This window comes from Camelus ferus, chromosome 9 (genome assembly GCF_009834535.1).
Source record: "Camelus ferus isolate YT-003-E chromosome 9, BCGSAC_Cfer_1.0, whole genome shotgun sequence".
In the NCBI taxonomy this organism is placed as follows: Eukaryota; Metazoa; Chordata; class Mammalia; order Artiodactyla; family Camelidae; genus Camelus; species Camelus ferus.
The window spans coordinates 18,027,981-18,043,138 of NC_045704.1; the positions used below are offsets into that span (position 1 = coordinate 18,027,981).

Sequence of the window (15,158 nt, forward strand, 5' to 3'; positions counted from 1 at the left end):
ACTCTGTGATGTCCCAGGTTCAGGGCCTAGGTTTCTGGGATTTCAGAAGGAGAGCAAGGTAGGATGGAAAGACCTTTGCAAGTGAGGCCTTATGGGGGCGTGCAGCTCAAGCCCTTTCCTAAGGGGTGGAGGATGGATGGAAGAGCCCCCAGAATGCCTCATCCCTTAGTCCCTCTATCCGCAGGGCAGCCCTTCTCAACTCCTCATAAGCTTTAAGCCCCAAGGCAGGGTTCCTGGGCCAGTCAGCCCCCTCCTGCCCACAGCCAAATCAACCCTCCAAAACAAGCCCTCCAATTTAGAATTTAGCTGTCTTCCAGTTCAACCATGCTCTCCCACCATGGCAACACTTAGATCCTTTGATTCAGTCTCAGCCACTTCCAATAAAGACCAATTCCAGATCCCTAACCCATTCCCAAAGGTATCAAGTGAAGCCCCCATATCTAACCCCAGGCCCCCAATATGGCCAAATGAACCTCTAAAAAAAACCCTCTTAACTAATGCCAAGTCTAGTTCCTTCCAAACCATCTCTCCAATCTGCGGTAGACCTATCCCCCACAACCCAGGTCCAGCCTCCCTAATGAGCCCACAGGACTCCCCAAATCCAGCCTTGAAGATCCAGCCCAAGACCACAGTTCCCCTAAACCATGATCAGCTCTAGCCCTCAAAGGCAACCCTCCAAATGCAAGCATCAGGGCTACCCTCTTGCTCCCCAAATGAACCTACCCTCAAATCTAGCACCAGACTCCCCAACATGGACTAGATAGAATCCCCGTCAAGTCAGCCCCCTGTCCCAAAATAAAGTCAGTTCTAGTCCCCCCATTCACCAACAAAACCAGTCATTCAAAATGTAAGTACCAAGAGTGGGCCCCTCTCACTACCTTCAGCAGGACCAGTCACACACCTGCTTTCTGAGCCACTATCCCCCTCCCAGTAAGACTTGTCTCCTAAGCTGGAACCTCCCCACTCATGACCAAACCTGGCACCTGGGACAGTTTGCTCCTCCCCCTTCTCCTCCCCCCCCCCCAACCCCAGTCACAAGATCCTCCTACTCCCTCCTGGAAAAAAAAAAAAAAAAACACGGACTCTAGCTTGCAGTCATAGCCAAGGACAAATCCCCAGCTGGCCAAACCCCACTCCGTGTTCCCTGAGCATGCGCTCCCCAGGGGGCCAGGACAGCTTCAGACTCCCTCATACACACATACACACCACTAGAGCCAAGTCAAATGCTGAATCCCCCAACGCAATTCACAGGTTCCCAACAAGCCAGGAAGAGTTCGCTAATGGCAGCCACAGCTCACAGGGAAAGCAAAGCCCCTGTAGGAGAGGTACTCCGTCATCAAGGTAAAGCCCCCCAAAAGTGACTGAGCCCCATCACTGAGGGCAAAGCCAGAGTTCCCAATAACCCAGGAAAAAGCCTTCAAAAGTCAGAGCCTCCCAAACCCAGACCAAAGCCAAGACCCTTATCGCCCAAGGCAGACCCCCGCAAAAGTGATTCGCCCCCACCATCTAAGGCTGACAGATTCCGCAAGAACTAGGAAAGGACGGCTCCAAAGGTTGAGAGTCCCCCAACCCCAGGGCAAATCTCAGATCCCCCATTACCCAGAGGGGGATCTGAGAGAGCCTCCTAGAGAGGTTGAGACCCCCTTAACCTCCAGGACAAATCCACACTACCACAGGAGTAGCCTTAGAAGTGCCCCCTTTTTCGCCACGGTCCCTTGGGACCTGGCCCCTCAGTCCCGCCCCGCAACAGCACCGCGGACAGCTCCCGGAGTCTGGGCCCCTCCCCAGGGCTGGGGTCCCTGCTCCTGGTCCACCCGCCCTCGCGCCGCCAGCGCCCCTCCCTCCCGCGGCGGGTCGGCGAGCACGCGCCCAAGCCCCCTCCCCCGCCTGCCTCGGCGGGGGCGCGCACCAGCCCCCTCCCCTAGGCGCCCCTGAGACCTGAAGTGGCAGAGGCGTTGGCAGGGCGTCCCCGTGGCGGGCGGGCGGGCTCTTGCCCCTCCACTGCGACGGCGGCGGCAGCGGTGGTGACGGCTGAGGCTCCGGCGGACGCGCGCCCCCGCCCCCACCCCCGCGCCGCGGCATCGCGCCCGCCCGCGCGCGCCCCCTGCCTGCCTCCGTGCCCGCCTCCCTGCCGGGCCCTCGATGCGGGTAGAGAGAGAATCACTACCCTCCCTAAATCATGGCGGAGTTGGGGGGGGGAGTTGTTGTGCGCCATCTCAGACGATTGCTGCTTGGTCCAGAACAATCTAAAGAGAGGCGGAAGGGGTTCCTGGGCCAAATCGAACGGCTAGGGGTAGAGGGAGGCCGGGGACCTGGGCTGCCTCCGCTACGTGAGGGGGCTGGGTGGGGTAGGCACCTGAACCATCTCTATTGGGAAAGGGCTCAGATTTCTGGCTACCTCAGCTATATAGGAAATACTGGAGGGGGCCTGGAACATCTCCTATAAGACTTCAGTCCAGAATAATCTCCAGTGGAAAGGACGGGGACGGGGATTCCTGAACTCACCTCTAGTAGGCTAGAGTCCCAGACCCATCTCTAATGGGCTTGAGTTACTGGGGGTGGGGTGGGGTATGGAAGCCCTTGTCCATTTCATGTGTGGGGAACACAACCTATCATGGGTGTTCACATGGAGGGAATCAAATCATCTTTAATTGGGGGGATTGGGGCCTGGTTCCTGAACCATCTTTGGTTGGGGTAAACTTAAGTACTGTATCGTCGTGGAGGGGGTGCTAATGATCCTAGGTCGGGTAACTAGATGAGGCCGGGACCATCTCTGTTTGGATTAGGAAAATATTTACTGGGTCATCTCTCATAGGGCCATCTCTTATGTGGTCAGGGTCCAGTACAGTTTCTAGGGAATGCAGGGGAAGGAGAGAGAAGCAATGTGTCTCCCGAACCGTCTCTAGTGGAAAAGGGGACCTGGATCACTTCTGATTTGGGGTGATCCTTATAGGTGTGTAGATCATCTCTTAAAGGGCAGAGCTTGATTTCTAGACACTTTTAAAGGGCGAAGGCTTGGTCCTGGACCATCTCTGACTGAAGCTACGCTCTGGGCTGCTGGTCCACCCACACCTCCCCCCAGCTCTCGTGTCTCGGGTCCGTCCCCACAGCAGGGCGCTTCTCACGAATCTCCTGAGGGAAAGGTGAGATCACCGCGCGTCCCCGCGGGACCCGTAGGCGTGGACGCGCTCCGTTGCCAGGGGCGCCCAAGGCCCCTCCCTCCTTCCCCGCTGCCCGCGTGGGCGGAGGAGCGAGACTTGAGGGGCATGCGCACTAAGGCCAGGATCCGCGCGCCTCCTGGCGGCACGAAGTGAACATCGCTCCGCGACCCACTTAGACGGGGCGTCCCCGCCCCCACCGCGCCTCTGTCCTGGAGCACTTCCCTCCCTAGGAAAGAAGTCCCTGTGCTCAGCACAGCTGGAATTCCTACCTCGTGGCAGTCCCGGAGGAAGTGCTGCAGCCCAAGTTGGTCGTGTAGCTTCTGCATCCATTGCTGGGCCCGTAGCTGGTTTTCTTGGCTCCTGGGGATGGGGAGATAGGAGTTGGGGGGAAGCCTGGGTATGGGGGCACTGGCAGTAGGGCTGTGGGGGCATCGGGCTTGGCAGGACTAGGAATCTGGGGCATATGTACCAGCGAGGAAGAGGGGAAAGCAAGGTGGGGATGGGAGGAGAGGCAAAGAAACATCAGTAGGGGCAGAGCCAGGGACAGAGCTGGGAGAGGGAGACTGGGGGAGGTGCGGAGGGAAAGAGAGGGAGAGGAAGAGGGAGGGAGAGAGAGGGAGAGAGAATGGGAGAGAGAGGAATAGAGACAGACAGATACCTGGAAAGAAGGAAATACACTTAGACACAGATCAACAAAGGGACACAATCCTAGAGACAGAGATAACAGAAACACCTAGAGAGAAAGAGAGGTCAGGAAGGAGAGACAGATAGATTCAAAGAGGTAGAGAGATGCAAAGGCCTAGAGAGAGAAACAGAAACACACAGACACAAGGCCAGAGACAGAGGAACAGAGACCTCCAGAGGGAGAGATTTGGAGAGATGGATGAAGAGAGAGAGACTCAGGGATAGAGAGAACAGGAAAAGACAGGAAAGAAATGAAGCATGGGTAGTGCCAGAGAGAGAGCAGAAGTCAAGGAGAGAAGGAAGCAGAGGAAGGGAAAGTGACAGAGAGAGTCAGGGGAGGGACAGCCCAGAAAGGGACAGGCAGAGCAGTGGCAAGATGCCACCAGTAAAAGACACTGCCAGACAGACAGAAGGCCGCGACAGAGCTGGAGAGAGGGATGAGAGGAGTGTGTGGCTAGATGGGGCTGGAGCCACCGGGAGGCAAGAAGGGGCAGGCCCTTGGCCTAAGTGAACTGGCCAGGCTGGACCCAGGCCCTGCCACCCCAGAGCCAGCCGGCACTGCAGCCCCAGGCAGCCTGGCCTCCTGCCCACAGTGCAGGGTAAAGTGCCCAAGAGGCCTGGTGGAGAGGGCTGGGGGGCATCCCACTTGCTGTGCCTTGAACAAGCAACTCACCTCAGGGCCTTGGTGTGGGCTGTTTCCTCTGCCTGGAATGCTCTTCCCCTCAAAGTGTACTCAAATGTCACCTTCTTAGCGAGACCCCCTCTTGACCACCCCCCAACGCTTTCTGGCTTTCTTTCCTTCTTTAATTTTCTCCTTTGCACTTAACACTAACACCTGTATGTGTTACATGTTTATCTCATCTGTCTCCCCCACTAGGATGTCATTCTGTGAGGACAGGAACTTTTGTTGGTTTTGTTCACAGCTGTATCTCCAATGCCTAGAATAAAGGTCTGGCAAACAGTAGGTGCTCAATACGTAGCTGATGAATGAAAGAAAGCAAGAGAGATAGAGAGGCAGAGAGAAAGAGGGCAGAAACTAAGGTAACGTGTCTGACGAAGAGAGAGAGAGAGATGCAGAAAAAAAGACAGAGGATGCAGATGGAGGTAGAAGAAGCAGAGAGAGAGAGAGAAGGAAATAGACATATACAGATGTCCGGAGAGATGGAGGCAAAGGGAGCAAGTCACAGAGAGAACCAAGAGCAGAGCTGAATGGAAGAACAGGAAGGACCAGGACAAGCAAGATACGGACTCCCTCCTGCCCAGACTCTGCTCAGGAACCAGGAAATAGGAAATGCCTCTGAAATTGAACTGAACTCAGTCCCTCCAGGCCTTCACCAGCCAACTTGTCAAGCTTCAGTCCTAGGGATGAGGAAGATCCCTCATCTCTGGGAGAGTGAGAAAACAGCTATGACCTCCGGCAAGTCTGTTCCCCTCTGAGCCTCATGTGCCAAATGCAGACCAGGAGAGCACCTTGCAGGCAGGGCTGGGCCAAGGTCCAGGGGAGGTGAGGCACATGGAGAGAGAATTCACTTGCCCTGAATCTCACAGGTTGAGAGGCGGAGGTGGGACTAGGACTTGACCCTGTCTGATCCCAGGGCTCCCACAGGCCCCTGCGTCTCTCACTCCAGGCCCTGCCCAAGCTGCTGGTGCTTCCTCTCTCCCAGCCCTGACCATTCTGAGTCACCCTTGTTAGAGAGCCTGCGAGCTCTCTGAGCATCGCCCCACCATGGCTGGAACACAGCATGGACTCAGTACGTGTTTAATTGGCCAAAGAATCAATGTATAAAATTAATGCAACACTGTAAATCAATGCTACTTCAATTTAAAAAATCAATGAATAAACAATAAAATTAAAGGAGCAATTAATGACCGCAAAGGAATGAAGGTGTGACTCAGAGGGAACAGCCCTCCAGGCCCCTCCTCCTCCTCATGCAGCAGAGCTCGGCATAGAGCAAAGACTCAAGAAATGTGGGATAAGGGAAGGAAGGGACCAGGCCTGGAGCTGGGGGCACTAGATCATGCATTTGCATCCTCAGGATGGGAAGCCCCATAAAGGCTTTGTTTAGAATAAACTCCAACCTTGTCCCAGACAAATTTAGGGGAAAGGGACACCTGAGCCCCAAATAGAGGCAGAGCTGGGGTCCCTGGGCTCTGGCTGGTGGTGGAGGGACCAGGTATGATTTCCATCAGGAGATGGAAGACAGAAGGAGGGGAAGTGGGCTCTCTTCCTGCCTCACTCATGCCAGAGAGGAGAAACCTGAGGTCACCAGAAGAGGTAGAAACAGTGACAATGACAGAAAGAAGTGGGCCTAAAGAAAACCCTGTAAAGGACTCTGTTTGAGGCCGGATTTTTTTTTGAGGGGCGGGGGCTGTTGCTGTTCTGTTCAGGGCCTAGAATCATGCCTGGTACACAGTGGACACTTAGTAAATGCCTTTGCTTGATTAGTGCAAGGACAGACAGGAGACAGGGCAGAGGTGAGAGACAGATGGTGATGGAATCAGAGAAGGATAATGTGCCAAAGAAGCACGAAAGAGACACACAAACACACACGCTCTGGGTGCTTCCTAGAGAGCTGTGTGGTTGGGGCCCGCAGGGAAGTTCTTTCCCCACATCTGACAACCAGCATGGCCAGGAACACCGTCCCATCTGGAAAGCTGGAACAGAAGCTGTGTATGGCCTTTAGCTGCCAGATCTGGGGACCAGAGCAGCAGCGCAGATGCTGGGGCATCTAGGAAAAGATGTTAACATTTTAACAACCAGTCCAGCTATCTCAGGCTGAGGGTAAGCTTTAGGGAGGAAACTTGTCATTGTGTATTCTTCTGCAGCTTTTGGGTTATCAACCACGAGTTACTTTTTCACAGAATGTCAGTTTAAATCTAATCTAAAATAATGTGGAATTTGGTAGAAATCAGAGAGGGGCAGAGAAGCAGAAATGTGATGGCAAGAAAGGGAGTTCCGGCCTCCTCACCCCTCCCCTGTGCCCAGATCCCACTCCCTGCACCCCTGGGATCTGAGGGACCTACTTCTCCAGCAGCCGAGCCACGGCCTCCTGGGCCTGCTCCCCGTAGGCGTTGCCCTGCCTCAGCAAGCTCTCGGCAGCCTGCACAGCCACCTGCATCTTCTGCTGGTTCAGCTCCATCGTGGTGAGAAAATCCCGGTGCCATTTCAACGCCTCCTCCACCGACTCCACGGTGCCGGGCAGTTCCAGACCCGACAGTGCCATCTCCTGGGAACGGGGGAGGGGTGATGCTCAGGTCAGCCCTGCTCCATTGCAGGGCCTGGGAGAGGCTGCCGACCATTTTGTTTTACCCTAGTCTCCAAAGTCTTTGTTGGTAAATATGCTTTAGGAAAGAAGGATCCATCCTACTGCTTCCAAGTCAGTGGGATGAAGGGCTTCCCTCCCTTGCTCACTGTGTTCCTGCATCAAACATGCCAGGTATGGTCCCATGTCAGGGCCTTTGCCCCTCCTGGTCCCTCTGCCTGGTAGTCTCTTCCTCCAGATATCACCATAGCTGGCTCTTTCACTTTCTTTGAGTCTCTAACCATCTGCCAAAAATCATTCTCTGCCTGAGCCACATTCCTTTACCTTGCTTTACTATTTTTCATAGCATATACCTGGCATGATATTATAGATGCATTTTCTTGCTTATCATCTCCTCCCCCACATATATTCACACACATCAGAATGCCAACCACATGAAGGTGGGGTTTCATGTTTCGTTTCTTGTGTGCTCAGCCCCAGAATAGTGCCTGGCACAGAGGAGGCACTCGGTAAATATCTGATTAATTTATGAAGACCAACCTGAGTGCTGTGTGACTTCAAGGACGTTCTTTCCCTCTCTGGGGTGAGTTTTCTAACTGGTAAAATGAGTGGGTCAGAAAGGGTCTCTCAAGATCACCTCAGCTCCAATGTTTAGCAACCTCATGATTCCAGAGGGTCCCTGTCTGTTCCTCCAGATAATCCTCTAACTGGGTCATCTTTCTCTAATCAGCACAGGTAGTCACCCTTTCTAAAATGGTCCCTAAAAATCAGTACCTACTCTTGGACAATCTGAAAACTGGGTGTTCTATCTTGACCAAATCCTCACATTTGGTTTCCATCCCAGGGAGATCTCTAGACTGGATCAGCTGTTCCCAGATAACCCCGGATCGATTCCTCAGGCCATAAAAGCAGTTACCCTCTCCAGAGAATCTGCAAATTGACATCCCCAACAAAAAGAGAATCTGCTAATTTAGGCCCCCACAACTATTTAATCCACAGTCACTAACTGATCCCAATAATCTCTCAACCTGAATTACCTACTACTTACTTCATTCTCTGTTATCCACCCCAAGATCTTCTTTGACCCCCATTAACCATCACTCATCAACCTCATACTCTTATTTCCTTCCAGACAGGCCACAAACCCAGAAAGCCAGTGCAATGAACATCCAAGTGCATTACTCACTCAGAATATTCCACAGTCACCTTGGATGACACCAACCCACCCATCATAATCCTCAAGTTCTGTTACACACACACTCACGTATGTTCACACCAGTTGATCCACAAACCCAGCTGTCCATACCAAATACTACCCCCTCCCCTACTCCCAGTGACATCAGAGAAGCCACGAACCCAGTGACCCCCACAAACACACTCCTGCATATATTTTCCTGTCCCTGCAACACCTCCCTTGGCCTCAGACCCCCACCCGCATCAACCCCGAAGCGGGCACCTGGTTGCGCAGCACCGCTCGCGCCTGGCGTAGGTCGCGCAGAAAGAGCTGGTAGACATGTGCCTGGACCAGCGCCTCCCTGCGCGCCTCCCACAAGCCAAGCAGCTTGTGCCAGCCAAGTTCGAGGTGCGGCAGCCACTCATCCAGTGCCAGGCCTGGACCCAGCTCGGCGCCGTCGCCCGCCAGCAGTGCCTCGCTGGCCGCCACGATGCGCGCATAGTCCTCCTCGCGCTGGTCCACTTCCTCCTTGAGCGCGGCGTGGCGCGCCAGCAGCGCGTCGGCCTCCTCCAGGCTGCCCGGCAGGGGCCCCTCGCAGCCGCCAGCCATCTCCTGGGCGCGCACCAGCCAGTCCAGGAAAGCGTCCAGGTCGTGCAGGAAGCGCTGCAGGCGCCCGGCAGCCGCCACCGCCTCGCCACAGGCCTGAGCCGCGCTGGCTAGCGCGCCCCACTCGGCGCCCAGTTCCTCCGCACCCTGATGCAGCCGCGCAGCCTGCGCCGGGAAGCGCACAGCCAGTAGGGCCGCCTCCTCCAGGAGGGCCGCCTGGCGCGGCTCTAGCGCTTGCAGAGCCGCCTCCAGGCCGCTAAGGCGCCACTGCAGGGCGCCGCCGGCGCGGGGCGCGCTCTCCACAGCTCTCCGCTTCTCGCGCACCTGGGCGCGCACCTCCGCCACCTCCAGAACGTGGTTCTCCACCAGCAGCACCGCGCTCATTTCCTCTTTGCGCTGTTCCACCAGCTCCACGATGCGGTTCCACCTGCCCAGGGGAAGCAGGGCAGCTTAAGGAGGACAGGGCCCTCAAGTATGGAGGGCCCACTGACCCTGGGTAGAACCCAGCCACTGTGTGACCTTGGAATATCCCCTTATCTCACCAAGCTACACTTTCTGCCTGTGTGAAATGGACTCCACCCTGCACATTTGCTTAGAGTAGCAGTTCTCAAAATGTAATCTGAGCGAGGGCAAAACTATCTTCATCAAAATGCTAAGATGCTATTTGCCTTTTCACTCTCATTCTCTCCCGAGTATACAGTGGAGTTTTCCAGAGGCTGCAGGACAAAGACTGATTGCAGAAGCAGACCTAAGAACTCAGCTGCCTTCTCTTAAGCCAGACATGAAAGAGATTTGTAAAAACGCAAAACAATGCCACTCTTCTCACTACATTTCTTTTGTTTTGAACAATAGTCATTTTTCATTTAAAATATTAGTTATGTAATATCATATGTTTATGATTGTTATTTTTAATGACAATATTTTAAAAACACCCAGTGTTAATTTCTAATATAGTAAATATTGATAGACATAACCTGATAGACATAACGAATTCTTTGGGGTCCTTAATAGTTTTTAAGAAAGCAAAGGGTTCTGAAATCAGAGTGTCAGAACATCAATGGGAAAAATTATGCATTGCTCTGTGTCCTCAGGCAAGTGATAATACTTCTCTGGGCCTCAGTCCCCATCATGGGCAGTGTATGGTCCAGGTTACAAGCACAGAATCTGAGTCGGACTGCCTGGCTATGTCAGGCTCAGAGTCAAATCTAAGTTGTGCATCCTTTGGCTAGTAACCCTCTCTGCACCTCAGTTTCCCCACCAGTAAAATGGTAACAATCATAGCACCTAACTCATTAAGGGTGCTGTGAGATCCAAATGAGTTATGGTTTATGAAGTGCTTCAGACAGTACCTGTTTGCTTCTGTTATTGAGTGGGGACACTTTTTGGGAACAGATCAAGCCCTCTTCTACCTCATAGCCTTTGCTTCGGCTGTGCTCCCTGCCTGGAATGCCCTGTCCCCTCTCTCCTCTTCCACATACATCCTCTGCCTGTGGCTGGATCCTTCTCATCCCCGTTGAGAGCTCAGCTCAAAATGCCATGGCTGACCACAAGATCTAAAATCACCACCAAGCCCGTTATGCCCTACCAGGTCACTCTATTTCCTGCATCCTTATCCTTACAATTCTCTAAATATCTCATTCATTTATTAGTTTATTTGTTAACCCCTCTTGTCCCCTCTAGAATGGACACCCACAAGGAAAGAGATTAAGACTCCGAAATCAGAAGGACTCAAGTTCAAGTTCTATTCTGGCCAGATTCACCATGTGAACTTGGGCAAATCATTTCTGTCACTGATACTGCTTCCTCATTTGGAAAATGGGGATAATTATGTCCACTTTATTGGGTGTTTAATGATACCATGTGGCTAAAGCACTTGGCACCTAATCTCACTAAATACTGTAAATCACTATTGCCATCATCACCTTTTTAGGCCCTGGCACCCTGGGATTGCTGAGGCTACAGGGGCTTGGAAATCACAGGACACTGGGATCTTACAGCACAGCAGTTATGGGCACAGACTTCGGAGTCAGACAAACCCAACTTCAAATCCAGGACTGACCCTACCCCCAACTTGCCATGTGACCTTGGGCCACTTTCCCCTCTCTGAGCCCCAGTTTCCTCCTCTCTAACATGGGTAATTTATACCCCCACAGAGTTGCTGGGAAGAACTCTGTGGGAGAATATATGTGATCAGAGCCCCAGCTCTGGATTCAAGCAGAGCTAGGTTTGACTTCTACTCACTAGAGTGAGTAATCTCGGATAAGGATTTCACCTCTCCGGACCTGTGTCTTTACATATGAAGCCTACCCACACCGGGAGAACTGCTGGTAGTATTCTGGGGGAAAGATTTAATTTGTTGCTATTCTTAAAGAGTTTCAAATTCTGGAAACTTTCTATGGACACTGAGATATGAGCAGATAAAACAAGGTATATAAAGTATTTGGAAAAATTCCTGGCATATAGTAGATACTCAATAAATCATTTCAGAACAAATGAAATAATACTCCATTGAAATGTACTGTATCCTCATTTTACCACATCATCACTAGCACTGGTTATCACCAATTTTTTCAAGATTTTGCTAATTTACTAGGTAGCTCTTAACATCTCAGTGATTTGAAATTGCACATTCTTGATTTCTACAGCAGAGTGGATGAGGAAAGGAATGATGGGAAGAACTGGTGTGGGATGCCCAGAAGGACTTCCAGCCCCAGGCCCCACCTACCTGCTGTTGAGGTGGTCCTGACAGGAGCGCACCTCATCTGAGCTGGGGTGGCCTCCTTCCACCAGCTCCTGGACCGTGTGGTTTACATCCAGGACTCGGCCCATCAGACTGTTCATCTCCTGGTCCAGGCTCTCAAAGCTGTGGAAGAAGGATGGACATGCTCAGAGAGGCCTGGACCCTGGGTACCTGCCCACTGGTTCTTGCAAAGCTGCCTCTTCCTGGTTCTCCTCCTAATTCTCCAACCTTACCTCCTCAGGCTCCTTTGTCAGTTCCTCTTCTTCTACCTGTCACTTAAATGTTACATTTCTCAGGGCTCTGTCCTGGGCCCACTGAGCTCTCCCCCACATCCTGCCTGGACCATCTCACCCATCCCCACAGCTTCAGTCCTCACCCCTGAACTCATCACTCCCACATCTGACTCTAGCTTCAACCTTGTTCCTTCTGAATCTGTCTCCAGCCTTAAACCCTGCTATGTACCTCCTCAGGGCTCCCTACTGTGACTCAAACTGGCTTCAGTATCTCCCCTGATTTGTTCTTCCTCTGGGTCCCCATCTCAGGAACCACCCTACTATATCCTAGGCCAGAGCCCTGGGCTCTGTTTTGGACATCACTCCCCTCAAGCCTGTCTTCCTCATGGCCTGTCCACTTGGACTCCTGCCTTGGTCCAGTCTTGTCCCCTCCTACCTAGGTCCCCACCCCAGTTCCCTCTCTGGGCTGCCAGCCACCGTTCTTACCCACTCCAACCCACCCTCCACCTGGCAGCCAGGGAGATCTGTTTTAAGCTGGCCATGGCCCTCCCTTATTTAAAACAATGCCCAAGGCTGTGGCTTGGGTAACCGTGGACAGTCACAGCAGGGACCAGGCCTGTGTTTCCAGCAAGGCCTGGAACAGAGTAGGAACGCAGTAAGTACCCACTGAAATAAGTGGATGGATGCACATGCTCAGAGAGAAAGGCACAGAGCGTTCATCCACTAATTTAAAAACTCATCACTTAACCTGCCAACAGACAAACCAGTATCTACTGTGTCACAGGGTGGTAAGTGCTATGAAGAAACATAAAGTGGGTGAGGGAATAGAAAGTGACAAAGGTCAGAGCAATTTTGTTAGCTAGGGAGGTGACATCTATGCAAGGGCAATGAGAGTCCCAGGGGAGGGATCAGGCTGGGGCAACCCTGGAGAAGCTTAGGTTAATTTCATGCCAGGTGACTATAAGCCTCATAGTAATAATAGCAAACGCTCCTGGGGTGCTCCCTGAACCCAGACATTTGCTAAGTATTTTGCACGTATTAACTCACTTACGGTTCTCCAGGAGTTTGTGAGGTTGGGACTAATATCGTTCCCATTTTACTAGAACCCCTGGTTCCAGGTGAGTGAACACGGAAACTGTTTAACCAAGGAAGGTGAGACTGTGTGCATGAGGAAGGGGGCCGAGGAGTCCCACAAGCGGGCGCTCACCGGTGCTGCACCACCTCGACGTCGTCGAGTGAATCAGGCACACGCATGGCGAGCAGCCATTTCTCCTTCTCACCGATCCACAGCTCGCAAGCGTGCACCTCCCCGAACATGCGGTAGACGGCGAGGGCATCCCGCAGCCACTGGCGCCGCAGCGCAGCCACCTCGGTCACCTCGGCGAACAGCTGCTCGGCCTCCACAACGCGCACCTGCAATGCTACCACCAATGGCCCGGCGCCACTAGCGCCCCCAAGTGTGGCCAGCTGACGCCGCAGGCCGCCCACTGGCCCGCGATGCGCCTCCACCTCCCCAGTGAGCGCGCGGTGCTGGCGGGCCAGGCGGCGGCTGGATGCTTCGTCGTGGCCGAAGTCGCCCGCGGCTGCTAGGCGGTAGGCGTCGCGGAGCCAGTCCAGGAGCCCGTCGAGGTCAGCGCCGAACTGATGCAGCGCTCGCGCCTCCTGCAGCCGCCGCTCGCGCCGCGCCGCCGCCTCTTCCAGCCGCTGCCAGCGTCGCCGTGCGCTCGCCGCGCGCTCCGCCAGGCCCGCCAGGTGCACTGTCTCGGCTCCCGGGCCCACGGCGCCACCGGCGGCGGCCAGCTCCTCGCCGCGCCGCAGCGCCTGCTGTAGCAGTGCCCGCCGCCCGCCCAGCTCGCCCTGCAGGATCTTGTGTTGCGCCAAGAGGCGCGCGGTGCTGGACAGGTCATGTGCGCCGCCCGCGGGACTCGCCGCGCCCGCCGCGCCGCCGCCGCCCGCCGCCTCTAGGAGGCGCTCCTTGTCGCGGGCCCAGCTCTCGGCCTCTTCCAGCTCCTGCAGCAGCGCCCACAGGCTCCGTGAGGCCTCCAGATCGGCTCGCCGCCTCGCCGCCTGCTCCTGCAGCTCCGCCAGACAGCCGTGCACGTGGTTTACGCGGTTGCAGATGACCTGCGGATCGCAGGGCTGGTAACCTGGGCCAGGAGAAAGGGAGGATCCCTGGTTGGGCACAGGCCAGGGGGGCGCCCAAGAGAGGGTGGCGCAGGCTACCTGCCTAGACCTTGGCCTGACTTCATCAAATGGCAGGTTACACGTCGCCTCCTCCAGGCAGCCGCCTCCTCCAGGCAGCCACCTCCTCCAGGCAGCTTTCCCTGACATCCCAATCTGGAGCAGGCGCCTTCTCTGGTTCTTCCAGGCTTCTCTGCTTTCCCCATCGCAGCCGGGACTACTCTGCCTGTAACTTTGTCATTCCAGCTCTGACCCCTCTGGGTTGTCACTGCCAGTCTGTCTCCCCCACTGGACTGGGAGCCCCATAAGGACAGGGCCTGGGACAGTCTCCATCACACAGTGTTCTCGCCACTGCCCAGCATAGGGTGGAGCCCAGAGCAGAAGCCTAGTGAAAATGGTGACTTATTGATTGAATGATGGATGGAAACTGAGATTCAGCAATTCCTAGAATCTGTATTATTTTAGTGTAAACATACAGTGTGTTTCCTTTAGAACTGGACCGAGTGAAACAACTCTTAAGCAATGCTCCTGGGTTCCCTCCCTCATCCTTGGTTGCCTTATCTATTAATTCAGTGATGATCTAAACTCCTTTTTGTGTTAAAATATTTCACCTTCCTCCTAGACCTTTAGTTTGTGGGATTAATTTTACTAGGTGGCAGCCAACATTTCTTTAATGAAATAGAATCGAATGAATAGAAAATATCAGAATGTAACACTCGAGGTAAGAGGAAGCATTGTTTTATAAAGCCTTCATGTCTGTGCATATCTCTCTGTGTGTGTGTACACATGTGCCTGTGAACTCTGGGTCATGAGGTAAATGTACTTCTTACTGGGTTAAAACAGTGTGATAGACACTGCCCTATATGGCATGCAGAATTTCTGTATTTTTGGACATTCACTGAAATTGACCCAAATACCAATGCATAATAAACATCAATGGCGTCCATGTATCCAGCCCTTACTCTGACACAACGTCACTGAATTCTTACAACCATCCTACAAGGCCAGTATCCTTACTAACCCCATCTTACAGATGAAGAAACACACGCTCAGGAAGGGAAGCTGCTTGCCCAGAATCAGTAGCAGATCAGGTCACACTCTGGACCATTCATCGGG

General features: G+C 53.7%; 1 protein-coding gene across 2 annotated transcripts in view; it reads right to left on the minus strand.

The window, feature by feature from the left end:
• The window catches only part of SPTBN4 (spectrin beta, non-erythrocytic 4), a 68,911-nt gene that overhangs the window by 28,672 nt on the left and 25,081 nt on the right, over positions 1-15,158 (minus strand). For both annotated transcript variants that reach the window (XM_032486018.1, XM_032486017.1), the window contains 5 exons: positions 13,069-14,008; positions 11,614-11,751; positions 8,565-9,315; positions 6,870-7,072; positions 3,431-3,521 (listed from right to left, as the gene is read on the minus strand). In XM_032486018.1, the coding sequence (XP_032341909.1) occupies positions 3,431-3,521; positions 6,870-7,072; positions 8,565-9,315; positions 11,614-11,751; positions 13,069-14,008 (2,123 nt within the window). The remainder of the gene's footprint in view (positions 1-3,430; positions 3,522-6,869; positions 7,073-8,564; positions 9,316-11,613; positions 11,752-13,068; positions 14,009-15,158) is intronic.